Below are 26895 nucleotides of genomic sequence, written 5' to 3' on the forward strand. Positions count from 1 at the left end.
CTGATTTGCTGCTCAAGACACATTTATTATTATCATCAATATTGAAAACAGTTGTGCAAAGCATCAAAAAAACAACAACAAAAAACAAAGCATATTTACCATCATGCATAAATAAAAAATTAAAAAAACAACAACAACAACCATAGATGAATATTACGCATCCTTGCTCAATGAAAGTACTCTTCAGCAGCAGTGTATTATCAAAGTACATACTTATATAGAATACTTATGCAGAATTATTATTATTATTTTTTTTAAATCTGATGCTTAATTTTTGTGAAAAATGTTTTCAGGATTCTTTGATGAAAAAGAATAGCATTTATTTGAAATAGAAAGCTTATGTGACATTATGAATGTCTTTACTGTCACTTTTGATCAATTTAATGAATCCCTGCTGAATAAAATGAGATGAATAAAAAGATGATGTATATTATTTTTTATTTAAAAAGACGGGACTCACTGCACTGTAGTTAAACTACTTCTACTACCCTGATATTTACTGCATAGGCCTACTGCAAAAACGGCATGAATAATATGCCACTCTGAATAATATGCAGCGGTTTTATCTTATTCCAAACATCTCTTCTCTCTCTGACCCCCCACACTGTCCGTACCCCTTCATCTTCTTGTTGAGAGCAGGCAAATACAGAGCAGGATAAAGCCCAGGCCTCTGGCAAAGACCCAGCAGAGAGAGAGCGGAATGTCAGCGGCAGAATTCTCAAGAGCCTGGAAAACAACAAAAGAAGAGAGATGATCAGAAAAAACCTACATAGCAATTCCAACCGTACTTTATGTAGTCCTGAATACTGATTCAGCCTCTTCTAAGGAGCTGCTCTTTTATCCGTCCGTTTCAGAATGCGCCGTGTTGTTTACAGTGTGGCGGCAATAGAAGACGAGCTAAGAGCGACCTGAACCCCAGGAAGTCAGGGGTTAAAATAAGGTTAAGAGAATTAGACGCTTTGTTCAGTTACATATTAATGGATTCATTGTCACTGTCTTGGCAGTACATCCACAATTAAACACTTCTATTGATGGCCCCGAGGCCGAGTGTTAAGTAAATCTCCACTAGGCGTCTTTTCTTTGAGCTGGCCGGCTTAACTCTCAATAACCGGTGAAAGGAAAGACATGCTTGCTCGTATGATTATTCTAAATATGTCGTGATTTGAATGCCGTGAGGAAGCAGCTCATGGCGGGCTTTTGAGAGCAAGCGTCGTCAGGAAAGAGCCAAGCGAAGGACAGGTTTTAACAGGAAATGATAAACAATTGGAGACAATTTCCAAATGCAGGTCTTTAGAAGGAGAATGAAATGCTGGTTTGTTCTGTGTGTTGTTCGGGCTTCCTGAAGGACTTATTTTGCTTGGCACTGAATTGTCTCCAGTTAAGGAATGCTAACAGTAGCCCAGAGGTCAAATCTTATTGGTGGAAGTCGTGGCCTAGTGGTTAGAGAGTTACCCTAAGGTTGTGGGTTCCAGTCTCGGGCCGGCAATACCACGACTGAGGTGCCCTTGAGCAAGGCACCGAACCCCTTACTGCTCCCCGGGCGCCGCAGCATAAATGGCTGCCCACTGCTCTGAGAATTCTGAGTATGGGCCACCGTACTTGGCTTTATGTCACTTCACTTTCACTTTTTTTCACTTTATTCTTGATTCTTGGAAGAAATCACTTGGCTGTCCACCTGTATGTTTTGGTTTTATTGGTTGTTAATCATTTAGCAGGCTTTTTTTGATCCAAAGTCAACTACAATGACTTACTGTTGTTTGGGAAGCTGAAATATAAAATGGTGACATATTATATCATATTATATCCAATAGGTCATGCGTCTAGGCCGGATTTGCATGGTCAGTCCCAAAAGTGCAGTGTTACTTTAGTATTATGTACTATTACAGTATTAATATTTTTAATTTTTATTTTTAGATTGTCAATTTTAATTTTAATATTTTTAATATTAGTAATTTTTTGCATGCTTTTATTATTTTTATTAATTTCCATTTTTAAATATGCACTTCAACTTAAACATTTAAACTTTAGTTTTAGTAATTATTATTATAAATATAATTATTAAATATAATAATATTTAGAAATTCAATTTAGTAACAATTATTTTAAGTTTTTGTAATTGTATGTGCTTTTATCAATTTTATTTTTTATATTTCTTTATTTTAATTTAATTTCAGTTTTAGTAATTTTAGTACTTTTTATTTTACTTTCAGTTGTTTCTAAGTTTACATTTCTATTATTATTATTATTTTATTCCCAAGTATACTTGGCCCAAGAACTAAAAGTTACTCATTCATCTTTTAAATAAAGTTGTAATTTCGAGTTACATGCACACAAGTTTTTGATGAAACTGTTTAGTAGGGACATTATAGACACTATATAGTATGACTTCCTGTTACATTATACATTCCTGTAAGCTACTTTCAAACTATATGTGTTATGAAATCTCTTTACAAATAAATATGGCTTGACATTCAATTTAAGTGCTGTATTTTTTTAATAATGTATTTGACAGAATTAAAGCAAAGCTAATGACTCACTGTTTGTGGTTTGCTTTATGCAAACTAATTGTTTTGGCTACTTCTGTATTTTGTTTCACACCAGTGCTAAACAAAGACAGAGATGAGATTTTACAGAGAATGAGTTTCTACATCCTTTTTGGTCCTGGAACATGTTTATCATTTATATACTAATAGCATTTATTAATATTTTGAATTAGCTTTCTTTTTACATTTTTAAATTTCATTAAAAAAATTTGTTTAAAATTTTGTTTAAAATTTTTTAGCTTTATTTTTTAATTTGATTTTGGTTTCAATTTTAGTAATTTTGTTCATTGCTTTTGTCATTTTATTAGTTTTTTTAGCTTTATTTTGATCGTAAATTTAGTTCACGTTTTAGTAATTTGGTTTTGTGCTTTTGGCTTTTTTATTAGTTTTTTAGCTTTATCTTATTTTTAGTATACATTTACATTTGTTTTGTGCTTTTGGCTTTGTTGTTATTTTTTTTTTAAATAAGTATATTTAGATTTAATTCATTTTTTAATTTCAGTTTTGATTTTATTAATTGTAATACTTCAGCTTAAACTTTCAGATTTTTAAGTTTTTCTAAGTTTAGGTTTTTCATCTAATATATTTATTTTGTTGTATTTCAGCTTTATTACAATTAATGAAAACAATTTTTAATAGTCTTAGTTAAAAATAACAACACTGGACAGAAACCTTTTCTGGTTTCAGAACCACAAAAGATGTTGATATTTTTTTATTATTGGTTAAACACATTCTCTGAAAATTTTTCCATCTAGACACTTAAGCTAAGGTTAAAATGGCATTAAATTTATTTAAATATATATAATATATATACCAAGTAGTTCCAAATAGTGCTATTTCTAGAAACTCTATTTAAACTTCTTTTACACAAATCACAAGATCACTGAAATGCAGACCATTCCTCTGAATTGCTATTGTCGCATGTACGTAAATACACTGGTTTCCATGGGGAATATTTTACTGTCACACCACAGGACTTTTGTTTTTGTGTATTGGAGATCCGTCGTCAAAACAAATACACCTGAAAGACCCAGTACCTGCTTTCAAGAGTTCAAGAAAAGAGTGCATTAACCGATCTTATCTAACCGATTCTGTCTTCCTTTGTCCAGAGTGAGATGCTACTTGGGATTGACAGAGGTTTCTTTGTGTTTGCAATATCTAATCATTACATTTCCTGTGCAGGAATAATGCCCTGTGCTCAGTGTATTGTGTAGAAGCCGTAAAAGAGTGAATGGAGTCCTCTCAGGTGCACAATGACATTCTGTTGTGAGGATGTTGCTAAGCTTTTTGTGGGACTCCATCCTCTGTCCGACCTGGATGAGAGATTGTGTGACCAAAATATTAGTGTCTGGAGACTCAGCGAATGTGTAGGCGTAAAGGTCCAAAGAAAACATTCTTTGAATTCTGGTTGGGTTTTACTGGGGGCTGTGGTTTTCATTTAGTTTGTCGAGCCCTCGTAGTCTCTGTCTGTTACCGCACAGAGTGCTCACGGTCTGTTTGTGTGTGTTTTCTTAACGTCCCGCAGGTAGAGGAGGGCGGGAAGGCGTCTCTGTTGCAGCACCCCCTGCAGGTGGGAGACGAGGTGGTCATCATTAATGAGTTGGAGTTGAACGGATGGAGGCAGGAGGCCATATCTCTCGTTAAAGGATCGTACAAAACGCTGCGGCTCACGGTGCGAAGGTAAGACCAAGAGCAGCTCACTTCAGTCCCATAGTGCTCTGGGGCTGTTAATTTACATACACTACTGTCCAAAAGTTTGGACTCTGTAAGATTGTTGAAAGAAGTCTCTTCTGCTCACCAAGCCTGAATTTTTTTTTTTTTTTTTTTTTTTTTTGATCAAAGATACAGTAAAAACTGTAAAATTGTGAAATTATATTACAGTTTAAAATAGCTGTTTTCTGCTTGAATATACTTTAAAATGTGGTAGACCTCTGACCTGTATCCATTTCTCATTTAGAAAGCTTACCAAGGCTGCATTTATTTGATCCAAAATACAATAAAAACTGCTGGCCATAAAATATTTTTACTATTTAAAATATCTGTTTTCTGTTTGAATATATTTTAAAATTGAATTTATTCCTGTGATGCAAAGATGAATTTTCAGCATCATTACTGCAGTCTTCAGTGTCACATGATCCTTCTAATATGCTGATTTGCTGCTCAAGAAATATTTCTTATTATCACCAATGTTGAAAGTTGTGCTGCTTAATATTTTTGTGGAAACATTTTTTCAGGATAATTTGACAAATAGAACATTCAAAAGAACAGCATTTATTTGAAATATAAATCTTTTGTAACATTATAAATGTGTCTTTAATGTCACTTTTGACCAATTTAATGAATCCTTAATTAATAAAAGTATTAATTTCTTAAAAAAAAAAATCTTTGACCCCAAACTCCACGTCCATTTAGGTTATTTATAATGGTTTATTGACAGGATAGCAGAGCTGTAGATGCTGAAATAGCTTTTTTGGTTGATTATTTCCAAATGCTCTTTGTAAATGCGAGTCTTTCCTCTCTCTCTCCTCACTCACACTTGTTGACCAGTGGTTTATTAAACAAATGTAATGATGTTTGAACATACATTTAGAAGAACATCAACTGAATTCTGTATTAATGTGGCAAGTCGCTGCTAACCATACTGTTTACATTAACTATATATTTACATTTTCTGATAGCACGTACCAGTGCAAAATCCTGTACAGCAGTGCTAGGATGAAGTAGGTGACTGCAATACAGTTGTGCATTTTTTTTGTAGGGGTTTATGGTGTTGCTAAGTGGCTAATAAGTTGTTTTGCAACTATTGAACTTTTATTACTTTTCTATTGCAATAGAAGCACATTTGTGGAGTTATATTACTGTTCGCACAGCCTCTGGTGGCTTATACTTTATTATATTAAAAATCCATAGTCTCGTACACTACTGTTTAAAAGTTTGAAGTCAGTAAGAAGAATTCTGGAAAAAAGGTATCTAAGTTTCCACAAAAATATTAATCAGCCCAACTGTTTTCAACATTAATAAGAAGAAATATTTCTTGAGCAGCAAATCAGCATATTAGAATGATTTCTGAAGGATCATGTGACACTGAAGACTGGAGTAATGATGCTGAAAATTCAGCTTTATATCACAGGAATAAATTACATTTCATAATATATTCAAATAGAAAACTGATTTTAGAAAATTGTAATAATATTCCAGAATATTACTGTTTTTACTGCATTTTTGATGAATACATGCAGTCTTGGTGAGCAGAAGAGGAAAAACAAAAAAATCTTAATTATTCCAAATTTTATATATACACACACATAAAAAAAAAAAAACACACACATACAGAGAGAGAGAGAGGCAACAAAAACACACACACAAAATTTTTTTTGGTGTTGGCACTTAGTCATGATGACATGATTTAGGATAAGAAATGCAAACATTTTTGCATGTTTGAGGTAATTCTGGGTAATTCTCACTTTTTTGCTTAATTTGTATGTGATCATGTGTGAGCGTGCCGGTCCTACAGTCTTGTCTAAACACAGTAGATGAACAAACTAGCCTGGCACTGCCATTATCAACATGACTGCAGTAGGGTGGACATGTTTAACACCACTAAAAATAGAAAACACTTTCCTTCTGATAAAGACACACATATGGGCGTAATGCTGTCTAAATTTTTCCTGCCATTAGACCTGTGGCCTGTTGACCTGGTAAAAGCGCGAGTTTTGTTTTGAGAGCACATGCGAGCGATGCTGGACACACGATACAGGCCTGAGTTACAGGTGAAACTGGCAGGTGTGAAGCGTTGCCATGGTGACAGGTGGACATGTATGGCGAGACCTCTAGGGGGCGGGGCTGAGCACGCACACACTCAGATATAGGTTACAGAGCACTGGCATCACTGACGACACAAAGACGCCTGTGTTCTCACAGGAGTGTGCAATGCCGTGTGGTTTACAGCATCGGATGTGTTGTGGGTTCAGTGCTGGTACACAATGATCTGTATTAGTTAAGAGCAGCAGTTCTGAAGAACTATTCAGCTTTCCGGGTCTAAAAGTGATACTTCACTTGTTTGTGTTGTGGAAAAAGTATGTATATAAGATATATATATATATATATATATATATATATATATTATATATATATATATATATATAATATATATATATATATATATATATATATATATATATATTAGTGTTGTCAAAAATATCGATATTTCGATAAATATCGATACTGAAATATCTGACCGGTACCAATACTAATTTCCCGAAGTATCGATACTAGCCGCGCTTTCACTTTCACTTCTCTCCAAAGGTGCGTTGACAACCACCACACGCGCACTCGCACTCATCTCATTCGCTCTGGTTAGCAAAAGTGAAGTGAATGGAAAGATGGCGAGTGCAACGCCCTCGCGACCGGCTTTGGTTGATAAGGAACACAAAAGGAGTGCTATCTGGAAAGAGATGCTACAGAACAGTGCTTACAAAAGGCGCTAACACCACTAATATAGTAAAGCACCTGAGAGACCGACACCCGGATCTGTATAAAGAATTTCTCGAAGTTGGTATTATTATTATACATTACTGACACTCTATCCTCCAATTTGATACTGTTAAGAGCTTTGACACAATCTGTATTGTTAAAAGCACTATATAAATAAAGGTGACTTGACGACTTCATGTCGATCCAGTGAGCACTGTTTTCGCGTGTGATGCACGCACGTTTTGCGCTTAAATCTGTTCATCAAATAACGTTAATGTATTAACCAGCTTTTATGACCGATGAGCAATGCATCTGTTACAGTATATTTTAATCTTTGATAACAGTAGGTATTAGGTAATAAAAATATAACGGATCATGTTAGCTCTGGTCCTATGAAAAAAACTATTAACAAATAGAACTTTGGATTTTAATTAGTACATGTATTAGTGAATGTTAGTTTTAAATCAACTTTTAACTTTGATTAACAAATTGTTTTGTAAGTATTTTTCATTGCTTATTCATGTTAACAAATATCTATTACCATTAACCTAAGTTCTTAGATTAGTTCATTCAGTTTATTTTAAAAGGTGTGGTCTATGAGACTCGACCTGCAACAAAACAACACAATCACAACCTACACTACCAGCTGTGTCAATCTCACTCACCTCTGTAGAGAAAATCTGCATAAACTGCAGCAACAGATTCCATTTAATTATTTTGTTTACTAATTTGATACTTGATGCATAAGATTGCACTGATTTTGGTTTTTGCTTGAAGTTTAATTATCTTTTGTCGACATTGTGATTTGATTTTACTTGGAAATACAAAAAGATTGCACTTTTTTTTTTACTTGCACTTTATTGGTTTTTGAATGTATGCAATCTGAGAGGCTTTTGAACAAGTGCATAACCTCAGGACATTTTTGTTAATGTAAAATATATGTTCTTGACTTGTTATATTTAGTTTTAAATAAAAAAAAATAACCCCTTAATATTGTGGCAGTTTTTTTTTTTTCTCCGTGGTATCGAAAATGGTATCGAATATCGATATTTTTCAAGGGTATCGTATCGAAGTTAGAAATTCTAGTATCGTGACAACACTTAATATATATATATATATATATATATATATATATATATATATATATATATATTATATATATATATTATATATATATATATATATATATATATATATGATAAAAGTGTTTAAAACTTAAAGGGATAGTTCACCCAAAAATCTAAATTATGTCATTAATTACTCACCCTCATGTCGTTCCAAACCCGTGAGACCTCCGTTCATCTTCGGAACACAGTATAAGATATTTTAGATTTAGTCCGAGAGCTTTCTGTCCCTCCATTGAGAAGTGTGTACGGTATACTGTCCACGTCCAGAAAGGTAATAAAAAATCTTCAAAGTAGTCCATGTGACATCAGAGGGTCCATTTGAATTTTTTGAAGCATCGAAAATACATTTTGGTCCAAAAATATCAAAAACTACGACTTTATTCAGCATGGACTTCTCTCCGGGGTCTGTTATGAGCGCGTTCACAGCACATCCGGTTCGCGAACGAATCACTCGATGTAACCGGATCTTCTTGAACCAGTTCACCAAATCGAACTGAATCGTTTGAAACGCTTCGCGGTCAACAATAAGCATTAATCCACAAATGACTTAAGCTGTTAACTTTTTTAACATGGCTGACACTCCCTCTGAGTTCAAATAAACCAATATCCCGGAGTAATTCATTTACTAAATTAACAGCTTAAGTCATTTCTGCTGTGAAGAGAGAACTGAAGATGAACACAGAGCCGAGCCAGATAAAGAACGAAACATTGACTCGTTCTCGAGTCAAGAAAAAAAAAAAAAAAAAAAAAAAAAAAAAAGAAAAAAACCCGTTTCTGTCGGACGCGTCCGGTTCGAGAACCGAGGAGCTGATGATACTGCGCATGCGTGATTCAGACTGATACACAGCAGCGCATCTGAACCGAACTGGTTCTTTTGGTGATTGATTCTGAACTGATTCTGTGCTGATGTTATGAGCGCGGGTAAACCGAAGGCTTGAATCAAGGGCAATCATCGCCAATGAAGTCATTACGTCGAGCGCAAAAGAACCGGTGAACCGTTTTCGGCAACCGGTTTATTGAATCAAACTGTCCGAAAGAACCGGTTCGCGGAGAAGAACAGAACTTCCCATCACTACCGGTGATCCGAAAACCGATGCAACCGGTTCTTGACTCGAGAACGAGTCAATGTTTCGTTCGTTATCTGGCTCGGTTCAGTCAGTGTACTGTTTGAGTAAATGAATTACTCCGGGATTGATTTATTTGAACTCAGAGGGAGTGTCAGCCATGTTAAAAAAGTTAACAGCTTAAGTCATTTGTGGATTAATGCTTATTGTTGACGCGAACCGTTTCAAACGATTCAGTTCGATTTGGTGAAACTGGTTCAAGAAGATCCGGTTACATCGAGTGATCGTTCGTTCGCGAACCGGATATCACTAAACTGCAGTGTTGTGAACGCGCTCCTAACAGACCCGGGAGAGAAGTAAATTGCTGAATAAAGTCGTAGTTTTTGATATTTTTGGACCAAAATGTATTTCGATGCTTCAAAAAATTCTAACGGACCCTCTGATTGTCACATGGACTACTTTGAAGATGTTTTTATTACCTTTCTGGACGTGGACAGTATACGTACATACATTCTCAATGGAGGGACAGAAAGCTCTCGGACTAAATCTAAAATATCTTATACTGTGTTCCGAAGATGAACGGAGGTCCTCACGGGTTTGGAACGACATGAGGGTGAGTCATTAATGACATAATTTTGATTTTTGGGTGAACTATCCCTTTAAGTTAACATTATTTTCTGCAGGGAAAGAAGGAAACAAGATGTTGGGAGGAGATATTGAGGGCAAACTCAAAATGAAGCTACAATCTGATTGGCTGCCTTTATGGTGTTTTTTAGTGTGGCGGGAAATAACATGTTTCTCGGGTTATTCCAGGCTTCACCCAAAAAATTACAAATTCCTTATTATTTACTCACCCTGATGTCATTCCAAACCTGTTTGACTTTGACCTGCTTGTTATTTCTTCTGTGCAGTGAAAGAAGATATTTTAAAGAATACTTTGTCCACACGATGAAAGCCAATAGTGTCAAATATTGTTTGGTTTTCAATGTTCTTCAAAATATCTTTATTTGTGTTTAGCAAAAGAAAGTAAGTCATACAGGTTTGGAAAGTTTCATAAGCTGCATTCAAGGCTGCATTTATTTGATCAAAAATAAGCCCCTTTCACACTGCAAGTTGGTCCCGGAAAATTGCCGGATTGCCTTCCTGCCTTCAATTGTTGGGACACATTACCCCTGTATTTTCCGGAATCGCAGTGTGAAAGGGGCTATACAGTAAAAACAGTAATATTGTGAAATATTATTACCATTTGAAATTTTTCTATACATGTAGAATTTTTTGAAGTAATGTATTCTTGTGATGCAAAGCTGAATTTTCAGCATCATTACTCCAGTCTTCGGTGTCACATGATCCTTCAGAAATCATTTTAATGATTTGCTGCTCAAGAAACCTTTCTGATTATAATCGATGTTGAAAACAGTTGTCGCTTCATATTTTTGTGGAAACCATGATAAAGGTTTCAGGATAATTTGGTGAATAGGAAGTGAAAATTTATATGAAATAGAAATCTTTTGCAGCATTATAAATGTCTTTACTGTCACTTTCAATCAATTTAATGCATCCTTGCTGTAAAGAACTACTAGTATCAGAATACACAGAGCGCTGCCATAAAAGATCAGTGGTGAAACACAATCTGGTGAATGAGGATGTTGATTTACGTATGAGTCCAGAGGTCAACTATCGGTGGGAAGGAGGAAAAGAAAGCTACACACACACACACACACTCTTGGTGACTCCAGGTTTCCTTCAGTTCCTTTTCCCGGGGCCGTTTTCTGTGTTGACTCTGTTAAGCCTTGTGTGATCTCTCTTGCCTGTCATAGTCAAGTCTCAAAGACAGATATCTTACAAGCCCTCCTTTAGTCTAAGCAACAGCTCTGGTACACCCAGCAACGGTCGCCGTGTGGCCTATGACATCATTGTCTTGCCATTCGGGAAGTGTTATACAAGACTGAGGACTTGGGACTGTGTGTTAAAGGAGAACACACAGTGCTCGCAGATGTTAAAGTGATGTGCAACTGACATGGATAAAAAGATCAGGTGCTTCACGAACAGACCAGACTCTATAAACGTGGAGATCTTTAGTTATGTCCAGCGGAAACGATCCCAAAGCCTCTTACTGCTGATTAACAACTTCTTAGAGCATTGATTCAAGCTCACAATTAGGCTTGGAGAGATCAGGTCTCAGTCCAGATTAGGTAAATGATTCAGAGGCCTTTGCTGAATCAGACAGGTATGTAAAAGGTGAATGATTTACATTGGCAGAAATAACCATTCGTGACTAATGTGCTTGTGTTGGGGTTTTGCATGCAAATAGGGTTATTTTTGATGAAGTACTGCTGTCATTATTGCACAGATGTTGCACTTTCTTTAAGGTGACTCATGTAGTTTATGCACCACTAGTGGCATCATTTGGAATTGCTAAAATAATGTCTGTTTTCAAACAGGTTTCCCCAAACTCACCCTTATCTTCCATTGATTGGACTACCGATTGTTGAACTAATGCTGCTATTTATAAAGTGCTGCAGGGTTTACGTATTTTTGTAGGCCAACCTGCAAGTAAGTTCCCTCAAAAAAAAAAAAAAAGCCATTTGGATTTTTCCGTCAGCTTTTGGATTGTTGCAGAAAGTAAGCTCTGTGACCATCAAGAGTTAATGATTCTTATACATTTTGTGATAAACTTAACTTTCACCACCACTAAAGGGTTACTCCACCCCAAAATGAAAATGAAAATTTTGTCATTAATCACTTACTACCATTTTGTTCCAAACCCGTAAAAGCCTTGTTCATCTTCGGAACACAATTTAAGATATTTTGGATGAAAACCGGGAGGCTTGTGACTGTCCCATTGACTGTCAAGTAAATTACACTGTCAAAGTCCACTGTCAAGTGACGAGAATACATTTTGTACACGAAGAAAACAAAAATAACAACTTTATTCAACGATTTGTCTCCTCTGTGTCTCACCGTATCACCATAGCCCCATTTTGAAGAACATCCGCGGAGCGCATACTGCATACGCTATTCTGTGTCAGCTACGACACAAGGATACGTTTTCTACGTGTATTTACACTTTGATTTGAACAAAAACAGCACATCCGTGCAGCGCGGCTGACGCAGAAGAGTGTACGCCGCTTGTGTTCAGCGGATATTCCCAAAATGGCACTACAGTGATGCGGAGAGACACAGAGGAGATGAATTTGGTGAATTAAGTCATTATTTTTGTTTTCTTCGCGTACATTCAAGTATTCTCGTCGCTTCATAACGTTACAGTTGAATCACTGATGGCAGATGGACTATTCTGACAATGTCTTTCATACTTTCCTGGACCTTGACACTGTTGTTTACTTGGCAGTCTATGGGACAGTCACAGGGCTCCCGTTTTTCATCCAAAATATCTTAAATTGTGTTCCGAAGAAATTATGGAAAAAGTTTAGAATGCTGGAAAAGTTTGAGTTAGAATAGTTTGCAAGATTGTGAATATAAATACAGCAAGTTTGTAAAAGCGGAGATGAATTTCTCTGTTCGTTGTGATGATGTTTAATGTCCCAGACAGGCTCTGTAGTACTTACACAATCAGATTTCAAGATGTGTAAAAATGTAAGAAATTACTAGTGGGGTATAACTTACTTATTTTATGCTGCAGAAGAAAATGTGAAAATATCTTAAGCTTGTGTTCATCACCATAGACCTTATTTCAAGCATTTAAACAAAACAAAAACAAACAAACAAAAAAACCTAAAGACTTCAGGATGCTGGAATCAGAAACAGGGGTTTAGTACTCTTTCCTGCAGCACTCTGTTGGTAAATTTATAGACACTGTGGAAGAAATTAACTTTGTCTCAGATGTTTCTCCTAAAATTCCTTGAGAAATAAATACCAACAAATGACACCATACAGTAAAGGATGTACCATTAATGTGGATATCATAGAAACTTATTGCATTAATTCGGACATGACGTGAACAGCTTTTTTCTCTTTTCTGTTGGCTTCAGTCTCTTCCAGACCTCTCTCTCTCTCTCTCTTTCAGACTTCTTTTCTCCTTCATAACCTGTTTTATGAGGGTGAGAGAGAGAAATAAACCTTTCTTAGTGCTTAAACAGATAGCCTGTAATGCTGTAAATATCAAAAACTCTCAAAATATATAACACTTTCATGCCAAAAGACTCCTCCTAACAAATACCCGCCCCCCTAACACACTCCCTCTCCTCACCCTCACTCACCGCTTTATCCTCTCACCTCTCTCATCTCATTGAAAGACTAATTACAGGCAAAAGAAACACAAGATCTATCCAGAATGGATTCCACCTTAGTTTACTGCATAGTGCACAATATTCTGTTTGTGAAAAATATTATGTGAATGATAGTTTGCTCTCATCTCAATTCAAGTTCAACATTTATTTGTTTAGCGCTTTTTACAATACAGACAATCAAGCAGTTGGCATATGCTATATAGTGTATATGTATATTAATTTTTATTTAATTTTAAAATTTTATGACATGTCTTGAATCTTTTAACTCTTGGCAGTTCGATCAAATAAGGATGTTAAAAATCAGAGATGAATTTAGATGCACAGATTCTTCTCCGAGAGGATTTTAGCATGCTGACAGTTCAACAGTTAATATCTTAGCATGCTGTCAGCATGCTAAAATCCTCTCGGAGAAGCATCTGTGCATTTTAACTGGTTACAATTATCTATGATGTCATCCAACGCATTAATTTAAAATACTTTTATAATGCATTGCATAAAAACACAACTAAAAAAAAAATAAAAAACCAATCAAATTGAAAACAAAAAAAAAAAAAAAACAGGCCAACATAAGTGGATGCACAACAAACGCTAAAGGTGCACTACCAAACATCACCTACAGTATGGTTTGACTTTAATAATATATATTATACAAAATATACCAGTATATATATATATAATGGCTGTCAGATTACTCACGACATCCAAAAAAAATTTTGGTACCTTCATATATGTAGTGTACAGGATATTTATTGAAATAATATTAATACACTTGAAAAAATGCTACCTGACCGGTCCAAAGATGTGAAACATAAGCAAGGTAATCATGTCCACTCACATCAAAACTAAACAAATTAACATTTAACTAACCCCAGGTGTGTGTGCATGAAGCCGGAGTGAATTAGGATTTAATTATGTCCACTCAGTGCTTAATTAAACATTTGCACGTGTGTCGTACCGTGAACACGCATGTGTGCGTGTACCAAGGGCAGGTTGTGGTTTAATAAGACATGATGCAGTAGGTGAGGCTCTACCAGACCACAGACACAAACACACACATACACGTGTATCTGGACATCTGAACCTTTGCACACACCTGAAACTGATTACATGCATATTATGTGGATCTGGGCCTGTTTTATTGTGGGCTGGATGGGGCATTAGATACTAGCGGGCACCTTTGTTTTGTTTTTATATCAACACAGGCAAATGGATCAGTATTATTATGGCAGTTATACTGCTTGTGATGTTGCGTAACGCGTTTCGGCGCACTCTGCCAGACCACTGTACAAATGAGACTGAGAGAGAGAGATTGGCTTTTGCATTAAACAAACAGTGTTTACTGTGTGACCTTTCATTTGTCCCGTTGATGAGGTTGTCAGAAACACTGAGAAATAGAAAGAGAGATGGAGAAAAGCTCTTAATTGCTCTGCACAAAGCTTTGGCTGTTTGTTTGCTGTGTGATAACTGCATGAAGCTAAAGCAGAACTAGAACTAGTGTGTGAAGTAGAGTTAGTGAGTCGAGACAATTTTTCTGTCTGTCCCTGCTTAAATAAATAGTTTGCCTATGAGATTTATACATGAGAGTTTACACTGTGTCTGAGAACGCTTCAAATCCATTGATTTTAATGACAAAAATGGCTAACTTTCTATTTTATTTGTTTATTAATCCATTCATCAATTTATTTATTTATTCAGTTGTTTATTAATTCATTTATTTGTTTATTCATTTGTATGTATTCATTCATTCATGCACACATCATTTTTAATTTATTTATTTATTCATTTATGGATTAACCTATTAATTAATGTATTCATTAGTTTATTTATTCATCTATTTAATGATTTATGTATTCTTTCTTTTCATTCATTTATATTGATTGCTTGATTATTAAATCATTGTTTATGAGTTTATAAATTTTTATTTATTTATGTATTCATTCATTCATACATGCCATTTTTTATTTATTTATTCATTCATACACTTAAATGTATTTATTTAATGGTTTATTAATTTATTTAATTAATGATATATGTATTCTTTCTTTTTATGCTACACTGCATAAAATCATTTTCATTTTGTCTGGTTTGCCAATAAAAATGTCTAAACATCCTTATTAATAAGGATTAATAAAAATAAAAGATAAAAAAAAAAAAAGTTTTTCTTGATTTAAGAATAAAAAAAAATATTAAATGCACAGTTTATTATTTGAAATGATAAATAAACATTTTTAGAAAATGAAAAGGTTAAGAAAATTCAAGATACATCCTAAAAACTAAATTCAGCAAAGATGATTATATATGTTTGATAGAAAACAATACCAAAATTCTGTTTAAAAAAAATATTTTTTCAAATGTATATTAACATCAAATATGTTCTTACTAGCTGTTATTCTGTTGTTTCAAGGAGGGCAACAAATACATGAGGCTGGAAAGTGTAGTTGGGACACACTATCAGAGTCACATTACTGCAGCATCCGTCGCAAACATCTCAGTCTGTAATTTTAGCCCAGATGCTGTTCATTACGTCTTACTCCCCTCTGTGATATAAACACCCTCCTCCACCCACATACAAACACAATTTGTGGTCGATTCCTCCCCTGTCGAAAGTACCAATGTTTCTATGGTGACAGGCGGCTCACACACAGATGCAGGGCGTAGGATTTCAAAACAGGTGTGGAATAGGACGGGTTTCCCTTATTCCCACCACCTATACAAAACCAAAACCAATACATAACTTTATACTCATTTTAGGCTGCTGATTCCAAAAATAGAGGCTGCTCATTTTAGGCTGCTGATTCCAAAAATAGAGGCTGTTTTGCTCGAGCACGTCACACTATCTCATGAAATATAATGCATTGCGTAGCATTTTTGTTTACCTTAATCAGCAAAAAAAAAAAAAAAAAACTAATTATTTTATGCAATATAACTATTTGTTCAATACTTAGAATTTTCACATGAATTATTGATTCTGAAGACTAATTATTTTATGCCTGAATTCCTGATTTCCACTAATTTTTGTCATCTTTTTCATATTTGACTGCTTTTGTTAATTTGATTATTAGGGCATTTAAGCCTTATACATACCTAAGCAATTCTCAACCTATATCTTACAATTCAGAATTTTTACCCTAACAATCAATAATTATAATACACAAATCCTAGTTAATATCTTACAATTCAGAATTTTTTCCCTCCCAATTCTGAAAGAAAAAAAATAATTGTGAGATATAAACTCAGATGTTAACTTGCAATTCTGAGAAGAGATGAAGTCTGAATTGTGAGAAATAAAGTTGCAATTAATTTTTTTTTTTTTTATCTTTAGCAGAAACTTTAGTCAGAATTGAGAAATGTAAACTTGTGAGAGAAAAGTTCGAATTCTGAATTCATATCTCACTGTTTTTTCAATTCTGCCCTTTTTCTCAGAATCGCAAGTTTATATCTCGCAATTTTTTTCTCAGAATTGAAATATCTCACAATTCTGCATTTATAAAAAGTCTCAATTAGCTTTTTATGTTTTTCATTCAGTGGTACAGTCAGGCTTAAAAATCGTAATTCTTATTTTGTGAAAAAAATCTATTTGTGTGTTAGTATTTGCACTTGTGTTCTATTGATATTTTTTAACTGAGCATCAACAAATTACACACTTTATTTCTACACAAGATAAACATTATCTTTCATTTGCGCACTAAACCTATGATAGAAAGTTAAAAAGGTGGACATGAACTCTATTTGAACATGAAAATATTTAAATGTCCTTTAGCATGAGCTTGAATGAGGAAAAGCGGCAGAACAAGAGGAGAGAAAAACAGAGAGAGAGTTAGCCTGAAGGCAGGACGAGAGGAACCTGCTCAGTGACATCATCGCTGTGGCTTTCATTCAGCCCTCTTCTGATTGGCTGAGGGGACGCAGTAATTTGCCTCTGATGTGTCACCAGTGTTTGAGAGCGAGAGAGATGTTGTTCTTTCCCTGTCAGTGTGGAGTCCGTCTGCAGTGTGTTGCTCTTTTAAAGCCAAATGAGTGAAGTTGGGATTTATTTCTTGTAGCTGCATTCAGAAGAACAGCCACATTGACAGTCCATCAGCACAGGTACAATGGTTCCTTTCACATGCTTGCATTTAAAACTGGTTGTCATGCACCTTTCTGTGTTTATGTAATCTTACTGCTGTTTAGTGTACAGTGTGCCTTTGTTTGGAATAAAGTCCACTAGATTTATTTAGCGTTATATAAATGAGCACTTGGCGAGTCACAGCAGTGACTCAGTTTAAACTATTTAAAAACATTTTTCTAATACTGTGCATGCAGTTTAATGACCTTAATTGTGAGATTACATGGAATATTTGTGCAGTTGCAAATTCATTAGTCACACCTTATGACTGTTTAAGTGTATCACAAATGCTAAACGCGATTCGAAGGATAAAAAGATCTGATGACCAGTTAAAATATACATTTAACCTACAATTTTGATGTTTGCATGCTGTATGTCAACCACCCAACAATTTGCTGGACTAGAGTGCAGCTAGCAGGTGCGTTTGCCTCAATATTTGTAGACCATGAATACTGCATAGGCCTATATGAATGAGATCATAGTGTGATGGGTCTGAGATTGGTGGCTTGTTGTTTTGTTTTGCATAGAATTGCATATGATCTCCTGGTTTCCATATGCAAAAGAAAGGCTTGGATTGTTTTGAATAGACTACAAAATATGATTCACTGATATGAATATTAAGAGTTGCTTTTCGTTGCTGTGTTTTCTGCTCAGTTTTAAGGTTCATTGGTTGTATTTTGTTATGTATTTATATAGCGCTTTATATAGTACAGATTGTTTCAAAGCAACTTCACATTAATAAATAGTTGTAAAATTCAATTTTGGCTGTTTAAGCAGCTCTACAGCTGACAATAGTTTCATTATTCAGTTCAATTTAGTGAAATAACGGTTTCAAAGGTCATAAAGACATGTTTAATGCTGTTAGTAATCATTCACTTTTCAAAAACACTCATTTACTTTTTATACTGCTTATATGTGACATTATATATGTAAAAAGTCCAAAACAAGAAAAGAGCACAGACAAAACTATGACAATTTCATAATATTAATATTATCGTCCTTTTAAGTAGATTCAGTGTCGTTTTCTTTTCTTTTTTTTTGTACATAGCTAGAAGTATCGCTAACCATGGTAATTAATGGTAGCTTGATTGTTTGAACTACTGTAAATTATGAGTAGCTTGTAGTTTGGGAAGCTAGATATTGTCTATTGTCTTGTCTAATGAACTTATTTAACCTATTTAACATAAGACTGTGTTTGTAGAAGTGTGTACGCTGAAGTTGTTGATGTGTATGTTTGTTTGAGTGGTTGTGTTTTACACCTGCATCTACATCTAAAATATATTAGATTTATTGTCTATAAACATGAGAGATTGCTAAACACTCATTATAAACAACAACACGATACTCAAAAAACACAAGATAACATGTAGCGATGGCTGTCTGCCATGAAGGAATGAGAAGTGTGTTTATGATTGTGTTGTTAAGCCTTTTTGGCGTCACACGAGCTGGAGTCACTGTAAACACAGAGAAAGAGCCAGATACAGGAAGAGCTCTTTATCCAGAATGTAGTGAAGTCAGGTTACCGTGTTTGTTTTTAGGAGGCATCACTAAAGGTCAGCGTGTTTGGTTGTCACTTAATTTATTAGCAGGCTTTGTTGAAGTTCTTCTGTGGCTTTAAAGTACAAAGAACGCTTAATCTCCAGCATTTTTGCTGTTGTTTTTATCATCTCTTATTTTTCATCTGTATCCCTTTGTTCTTTTCCTCTGCCAGAGTATTTTGTCTATTCCTGTTCTCCTGTGATATCAGGTTCCTGGTTTATCCTTTCATTCGGGGGTTGCATGCAGAGGAGATGAACTGAAACACTGTCCTCCAGCAGCCCAGAAGATGTAAACAAGATTTTCTGATGAAAATGGATCTCATTCACTATCCATGACTAAAAACTTTGTATGAACATTTTCATGCATAAAATACATTCCTTTACACCTAACTTTAGGATAAAGTGATTGCAGAATATACAAAAACAAATTTTATTATTATTATTATTATTATTATTATTAGAAATTGTTGATAAATCCAGATTATTTTAAATGGTAAAATAGCATTAATTTTGAAAAATTAACTTTGAAAATTGAATCAATTAGTGACCCAATAAATTACTCCTGGATAAATTATATAACTAATACTTTAAAGATATTTGTAGAGAAATACCAATAGCTATACATTGCAATCACACCAATAACAATAATAAGAATCCATAAACATCAAAATAATAATAAAAACAAAAATCTAAATTATTAACTATTAACAAATCCTAAATCTATTTTTTACAACAAAAAACTTTTAACACAATTATTAGTGAATGAGATCCAAATTTAAGCGATATCATGCGGTTTAATATTCTCCACCACAAAACAAGTTTATTGTATTTTTTAGCACATCGTTATGCATTTGCTAGGTTATTCTGACACGGTTTTGCATAATAATTCTGATTATATTAATAGTTTTTATCAGCTAAAAAGATATGTTGACTTTTCGCCTTTGTATTGTTTTGGAAGAGGCTGTATCGTTTTATACGAGAACAAATAAAACCTGATTAGCACTAAAAGCATATTCCTAGTTGCACAAATAAATACCAACCTTATTAAGAATGAATGAAAAATGCATTTTTTGTCGTCTTTGTTCCTCTCCCGCATTCGTTCTCTGGGCTGTTAATAGCATTCCTGCAGTGGGTCAAGCTGGTTTAGCTTTAAACTCTTTCACAGAATCTCTAAATGCAGGTGAAGGGTGTGTTCAAGGAGAACGGCATGTTTTAAAGGGAACATCCGCCTGTTTTGCAGAACACATTTTAACAGATTTAAAGTTCTAAAACGATCAAAAAAAAATAAAAAAAAAATACTTAAATAAAGGTTCTTTTTAAAAAAAAAAAAAATGAACTATATTAAGGCCTGAACTGCACATAAAATTTCCATTGCATATATTTGCAAATTATATATACAGATATATATGCAATTCAAATATACAGATCTTAATTTTAGGCCGAAATTTTGTGCAGGTTCTTCTGATCAATGTATCTAAATCAGTGTTCGAGGAGAAACATCTGCAGGACAGCTGTCATACAAAACCTTTGCCCATTGCAGTTGTATTTTAATTGCTAAAACATTCAGCTGTCAATAAAAGCATTGTATTTTGTCTCCATTTACCATGTTTAAATCTGTTCTACATCAAACAATACACAAAAACAATGAAAAAAATTTCGAAAAAGCATTCATTAATTCTCACCCGAGCATCCGTTTATTATTGCGCGGCTGATTGATGTTGTGGTTGGGTGCGATTCACTCGAGACACATGTAAACAAGAGAAGAGGTCAGATCAGTCAGGAAAGGGTCAAGCGTGTGGGTGGCATGGAATATTTACACACACACACACACACACACACACACACACAGCATGACGACAAATGACCCTGTGATTTATAAAGGACTTTTTACAATTTTTTAAATGTAAGTGGTGCTTTCACCGCCACAATGTGAGGGTGATGCTGTGCAGTTGTTGCTAAGGTGCATTGTTTTTAGCACAATGCTATGCAGTTGTTATGTTGTTCTGGTTGTTGCTACACTTTGAGAAAAAAAATAAAAAGCTACAAAAGCTGTCACTGGGGTGTTACTACTGAAAAGGGTGCACCTTTGTACCTTATTTACCCCTAAAGAGTGCATATTAGTACCTAAAATGTAGATATCAGTACCTAAATTGTGCATTTTAGTACCTTTTGAAGAAGGTACCACCCCAGTGACAACTTTTGTACCTTTTTTCTCTGGTCCCTCCATCAAAGTATTAATTAATCTGGATTTTTAACATTTAGATGTTTAATATTTTGTAATGCATGCATTGGCAAACAGATGTTTTATGGATGTTAGGTTGAGTTAGTAAGATTTTTAAAAATGTTTCTGAAAGAGTCTCTTCTGCTTACCAAGGCTGCATTTATTTATTCTAAAATACAGTAAAAACAGTAATATTTTTAAATATTATTTAAATTCTAAATAACTATTTTCTATGTGAATATATTGTAAAATGTAATTAATTCATGTGACACAAAGCTGAATTTTCAGCATCATTACTCCAGTCTTCAGTGTCACATGATCCTTCAGAAATCATTTTAATATACTGATGCTCAAGAAACATTTCTTATTATCAATGTTGATAACAGTTGTGCTGCTTAATATTCTTGTGGAAAATGTTTTTTACAGGATTATTTGATGAGTAGAATGTTTAATAGAATAGCATTTATTTGAAATAGAAATCTTTTGTAACATTATAAAGCTCACTTTTGATCAATTTTATGCATCCTTGCTGAATAATAGTATTCATTTATTTTCTAAAAAATCTTACTGACCCCAAACTTTTGAAGGCTAGTGTATCTATAAGCAGCATTGGGGGTTTGAGGTTTACAGGAAGTTGCACGCTGCTCACGTCTCTATGGTGACCTCCGAGGTCCTCCGGGGGTGGGGGGGCAGGTATGCGAGGAATGCTGGGGGCATTTGAGCAGAAGAGCTCAGAGATGCACACGCTGGCATTAAAATCATGCATCGTTAATGTGCTGATTGGAGATGGTACATCAAGATTCCCTGCTCCAATAAACGTCCCTACATTTCACAGGCCACTTAAAGTGATTAATAGAGGTATAATTAGAAGATGGCCTCCTCTGAAGCAGCATAGAGTGGATGCATACCTACAGCAGTCGGGCCGATCACACCCTTCTGAAGAAAGAGTGATAAATCAAGCTTTAAAAGAGAAAGAACATTTGAATGAGCGGTATGCAGCATGCTGTTCACTTTTAAAGGGATAGTCCTTAAAAAAATATTTCCCACGCTTATGATCTGTAAAAGGAGTTATTTAGCAAAATGTCCAAGCTGCTTTTTTTTCACACAGTATTATCTCCTTTAAAGGGATAGTCCACCCAAAAATGTGTAAATTTCAGTTTCCGTTGACTTCCATTGTATTTTTGTCCATACAATGGAAATCAATGGGAACCCGAAATTGTTTAGTTACCAACATTCTTCAAAATAAATTCTTTTGTGTTCCACAGACTAAAGAAAGTCATACTGGTTTACAAATTTTTAAAAGTGAGAATTTTCAATTTTTGGTTGTACTGTCCCTTTAAGTAAAAGTTTGTGTTAAGTTTGTTTGAAATGTATTTGTGTTGTCTTTTATTAGCTGTGTGTGAGAGATTTCAAAAGCCTTTTATAAAGAGCGTGATGTCACCTTTCCTAACAATAGGAATGCAGTATCAACATTACAAGCGTTTCTCAGTGTGGTTGGTGGACCGCTGGCTGCTGTTTTGCTGTCTAAGCTCTTGTAGTCGCAGTTTGTGCAGTAGATACACACACACATATGCTCTCAGAGCACTTGTCACCAGAAATACTTTGTAATATATTTTTAATTCTATAAGAAATAAGCATTCAGTTTATGAAATAAAGGAAGAGTTTATTTTATTATTATTAATAGTCTTATTCAGCAAGGATGTATTAAATCAACAGTGACAGAAAAGACAAATATAAGGTTGTAAAAGATATTCATTTCATATAAATGCTGTTTTTTCACTTTCTATTTATCTGAGATTTTCTAAAAATGTCAGTTTTCACAAGAATATTTAGCAGCACAGCATTAAACTGGTTTCAACATTTTTAATAATAAGACATTCTTGATTTTCATATCACATATTATTGTGCATATAATTATAAACTATCGTCGCTGCCCGATGAAACTCACGTATGTCCAAAACGGTTACTTTTCAGGAAGTGAAAAAAACACCGTATTTCAAAAGCAGTTGAATGTAGCGTTGTCATACTTGGTACGGCATCTTTACATGTAACCATATTCTTGCCAGTGTAATGATATAATCCACATTTGACCAAAATTGAGTTTAAATGGACATACGTGCATATTTTACAGTAACGGTGGTCGATACGCGTTCTTCCGATCATTAATTAGAATGGCCAAGTCGCGTTTCATATTGACAGATGAATACGCTCAGTTTATTAAATACCCTACGTCTTAGTTTATTAAATACGCTTAGTTTATTTAATATTAAATATAAATTTATTAAATGTCTCTTGCAAACTATGAAGGGACAATAAATCAATAAATTGACATGGTAATGCTAGACAGATACTTTGTTTGCACAGTCAATTTTGTCACTCCTAGACGTACGTCTGGCGTCAGGGGGGAAACGTTTACCTCGATGAAGGAAAGTCATTGTCTCACCAGGCTATGTTTATTTGGCAATGTATTGCAGAAAAGAAAAGTGAAGCTTCACGAGACCGGTGAGATGCTTCCACAGGGCAGGAGATACGCGGCGTGATTGACAGCTTTGACACCAAATGGATATACGTGAAAATCAGATGACATGATTTCACAACTTTTCATTGGCCATTTAGATATGTGAAGCATACTGTATACGGAAATGAACCTGGACATTCAAATCTCAAAATCGGCAAAATGGACATACGTGGTTTTCATCGGACAGCGACGATATGTGTGTGTGTATGTATGTATATGTGTGTATGTGTATATATATATATATATATATATATATATATATATATATATATATATATATATATATATATATATATATATATATAAACACAGCTGGTCACATAAACATGCATATATATTTATTAAATTGCATGCAGCACAGACTTGGCTTTATTGTATCCTGTCCTTTAGGTTAATAAAAAGTACTCTGTGTACATCCATGTGAGCATGTAGTGAATGGACCTCCTTTGTCAAATACGGCCATAACAACACAGCATTTGAACAAATGCTGAAGTCAAACCCAAGAGTCCACATAATACACTCACGTGCACGTGTAAAAAGATACAGAGAGTCCTTCCTCTCTGTGACTAACATAGATTCTACAAAAATACATGATCTAAAGACAAACAGACATGTGTCATTTACAAAGTAACCAATGCATTCACGCCGTCTAGACTAGGGATGTGCAAAATTACATATTTTTGCAATCAGCTAGTCAAGCCCTGTTTAATTAGGCCAGTTTAATGTCCATCACATGCATTTCTTAGAAGGCATTCACATATGATGCATGCGTCTCGACACACTTGTTGTTGACCCGTTTATAACTTAATGAGATCATGGTTGTGATTAGGTCATCCCTGAACAAGTTCTTACTGTTTTTATTAAGTGGTCTGAGAGAACAGAGCAGAAAGTTTAGATTAGTTACCGACATTTGATTATGTATCAACCTTGTTTTATTTTAAAAAGAAAAGTTCTTTAAAGTGCTTTAACTGTCTGTAATTTATAAAGAGTACACGTCTAACTTAAATGTTTGTTTGTGTTTGTAGAGAGTGTTGTCCAGGTCCTGGCTGTCCTGACCAGCGTCCTCTCAGTCCTTCCAGAGACGGCAGATGCAGCGGAGGAGTGAAACTACGCATCAAAAACAGGTGTGCATGTGTGACGAGCTCAATCTTTGTGTTTGGTTTGTTTATTATTTGTTTATTATTTAGATCCCCATTAGCTACTCCATTAATCAGTAGCTATTCTTCCTGGGATCTTAACAGTTTTTACCAACATATTAACATCAAAGCAGTACAACGTGGACAAATACAGAAGTGCACACAACATCTTCTAAATCGTATAACTAACACACACACACAACACAGCATAACACATATACACTAAACATAACAACATAACAGTAAAAACATAAGCTCTTCCAAATACGAAATATTACCACTCTCATAGTATAATATAGTATAAAAATCACATTTCAATTGCCATAGCTCATTATGCAGTCATTATTTGGTCATGCCTGCTTGCTTCAGCAGCAGAGTTGATTAAGTATTATTGAGATAATGTTATAGTTTTATTAATAGTTTGAATAATTTTTATTTATTTATATCAATTAAAAATAATAAAATAATAGTTTTATTTTAAGTCTATTTTTATTTCAGTGTTAATATACATTTTATTTTGCAGCTGAAGTTTATTTTATTTCAAGTAACACAAATGTTTTTATGGTTTTAGTGTTAGTTAACTAGAATATCCCTGATCTGCACACGTGAGGTTATTCATCAGAGGCATTTCTAAGGAAACAGAATCTCGCTTTTATTTTTGAAACAGGAAATTAATCTGTCTCTTACAGGAAGTGGATTTGGGTTTATGGTTCCCAGTCGGTCACGTAAGGGGTGACTGTCTGTGCATCCCATCTCTGTTTAGTTTTAATCCACTATTACTGAGTTGTTTATGGGGTTTTTAAAGAGATTTTTGTAGAACTGCAAGATTAGGCTGTTGTCTTACATGACAAAATTTACTTTTTTCTAGTTTCTGTCTGTTTCTCTTCCTCACTTTCTGTGTGTAAATAAAACGAGTACTGTGTACACAAGCTGTAAATAGTGTAACGGCCGATCCTTAATCTCACTTTTATCCGAATAAGGCTTTAATGGAAAGGTCGAGCAGTTCAATCTGGACATGATGGCAGACTGTAAGACGGACTTACATTTAAAACAGTTTATACGTCTAATTTTCATATAAGCATCATTCACATTTTTATTCGTTCAAACGTTTAGGGCCTGGAAGAATTTTTTATTTTTATTTTTTTTAAGAAATGAATACTTTTATAGCACAAGACATTTATAATGTTAAAGATTTCTATTTCACGTAAATGCTGTTCTTTTGAACTTTCTGTTCATCAAAGAATCCTTAAAATAATTTTTCCATTGAAAATTTGAAGCAAGTTTTTGACTGATAATAATAAGAAATATTTCTTTAGCAGCAAATCATCACATAAGAGTGATTTCTGGAGGATCATGTGACATTAAAGACTGGAGTAATGATGCTGAAATTTCAGCTTTGCATTACAGGTATAAATTACATTTTAAAATGCATTCAAATAGAAAAGAGCTATTTTGAGGGGTAGGAGTTTATATGAATGTCTGACGGGAACTTACTTTCTTTAGAAAAGTTTAGATGGTTTTTTGTCTTTTCATCTTGCCTCTGTATAATGCATATTAAAGTTCATATGTGCAGCGCTGCTTCGTTTACAGCAGAAACCAAGGAAACGCTTTAAGCGCCACCTGCTGGCAGAGAGTGAATCTGCATCTCGTTCAGCTCATCTGCTGTTTCTGTTTCATGCTAATATTTTTATGTATAGTTTCACAAAACTGAAGTCAAGCCATTCTGTTTTAGCGTCAACATTTCTAAATTATACAATCTAATTTAGATTAAAAACTGCTCATGTTGAATGTATGCAGCATCTTTGTTTGGATCACGATTAAATGTTGCCTCTAATTTTAAATGGAAAGAGCACAGATAAAGCCTTGTTTTGTTTATATGAAGAGATTTATTTTATTTGTGTTACTTATTTATTTGATTTGGGG

General features: G+C 34.4%; 1 protein-coding gene across 3 annotated transcripts in view; it reads left to right on the top strand.

Annotated features, from left to right (window-relative positions):
• LOC109108302 (protein Shroom3-like) overlaps nt 1-26895 on the top strand; it is a 58629-nt gene that overhangs the window by 8354 nt on the left and 23380 nt on the right. Inside the window, exons 3-4 of one of the 3 annotated variants that reach the window (XM_042778621.1) lie at nt 4069-4223; nt 24862-24960. In XM_042778621.1, the coding sequence (XP_042634555.1) occupies nt 4069-4223; nt 24862-24960 (254 nt within the window). Of the gene's footprint in view, nt 1-4068; nt 4224-10762; nt 11435-17382; nt 17541-24861; nt 24961-26895 lie in introns of those variants that run through there. The other 2 variants (XM_042778625.1, XM_042778624.1) reach the window with 2 other exon arrangements.

Source organism: Cyprinus carpio, chromosome A21 (assembly GCF_018340385.1).
Source record: "Cyprinus carpio isolate SPL01 chromosome A21, ASM1834038v1, whole genome shotgun sequence".
NCBI lineage: Eukaryota > Metazoa > Chordata > Actinopteri > Cypriniformes > Cyprinidae > Cyprinus > Cyprinus carpio.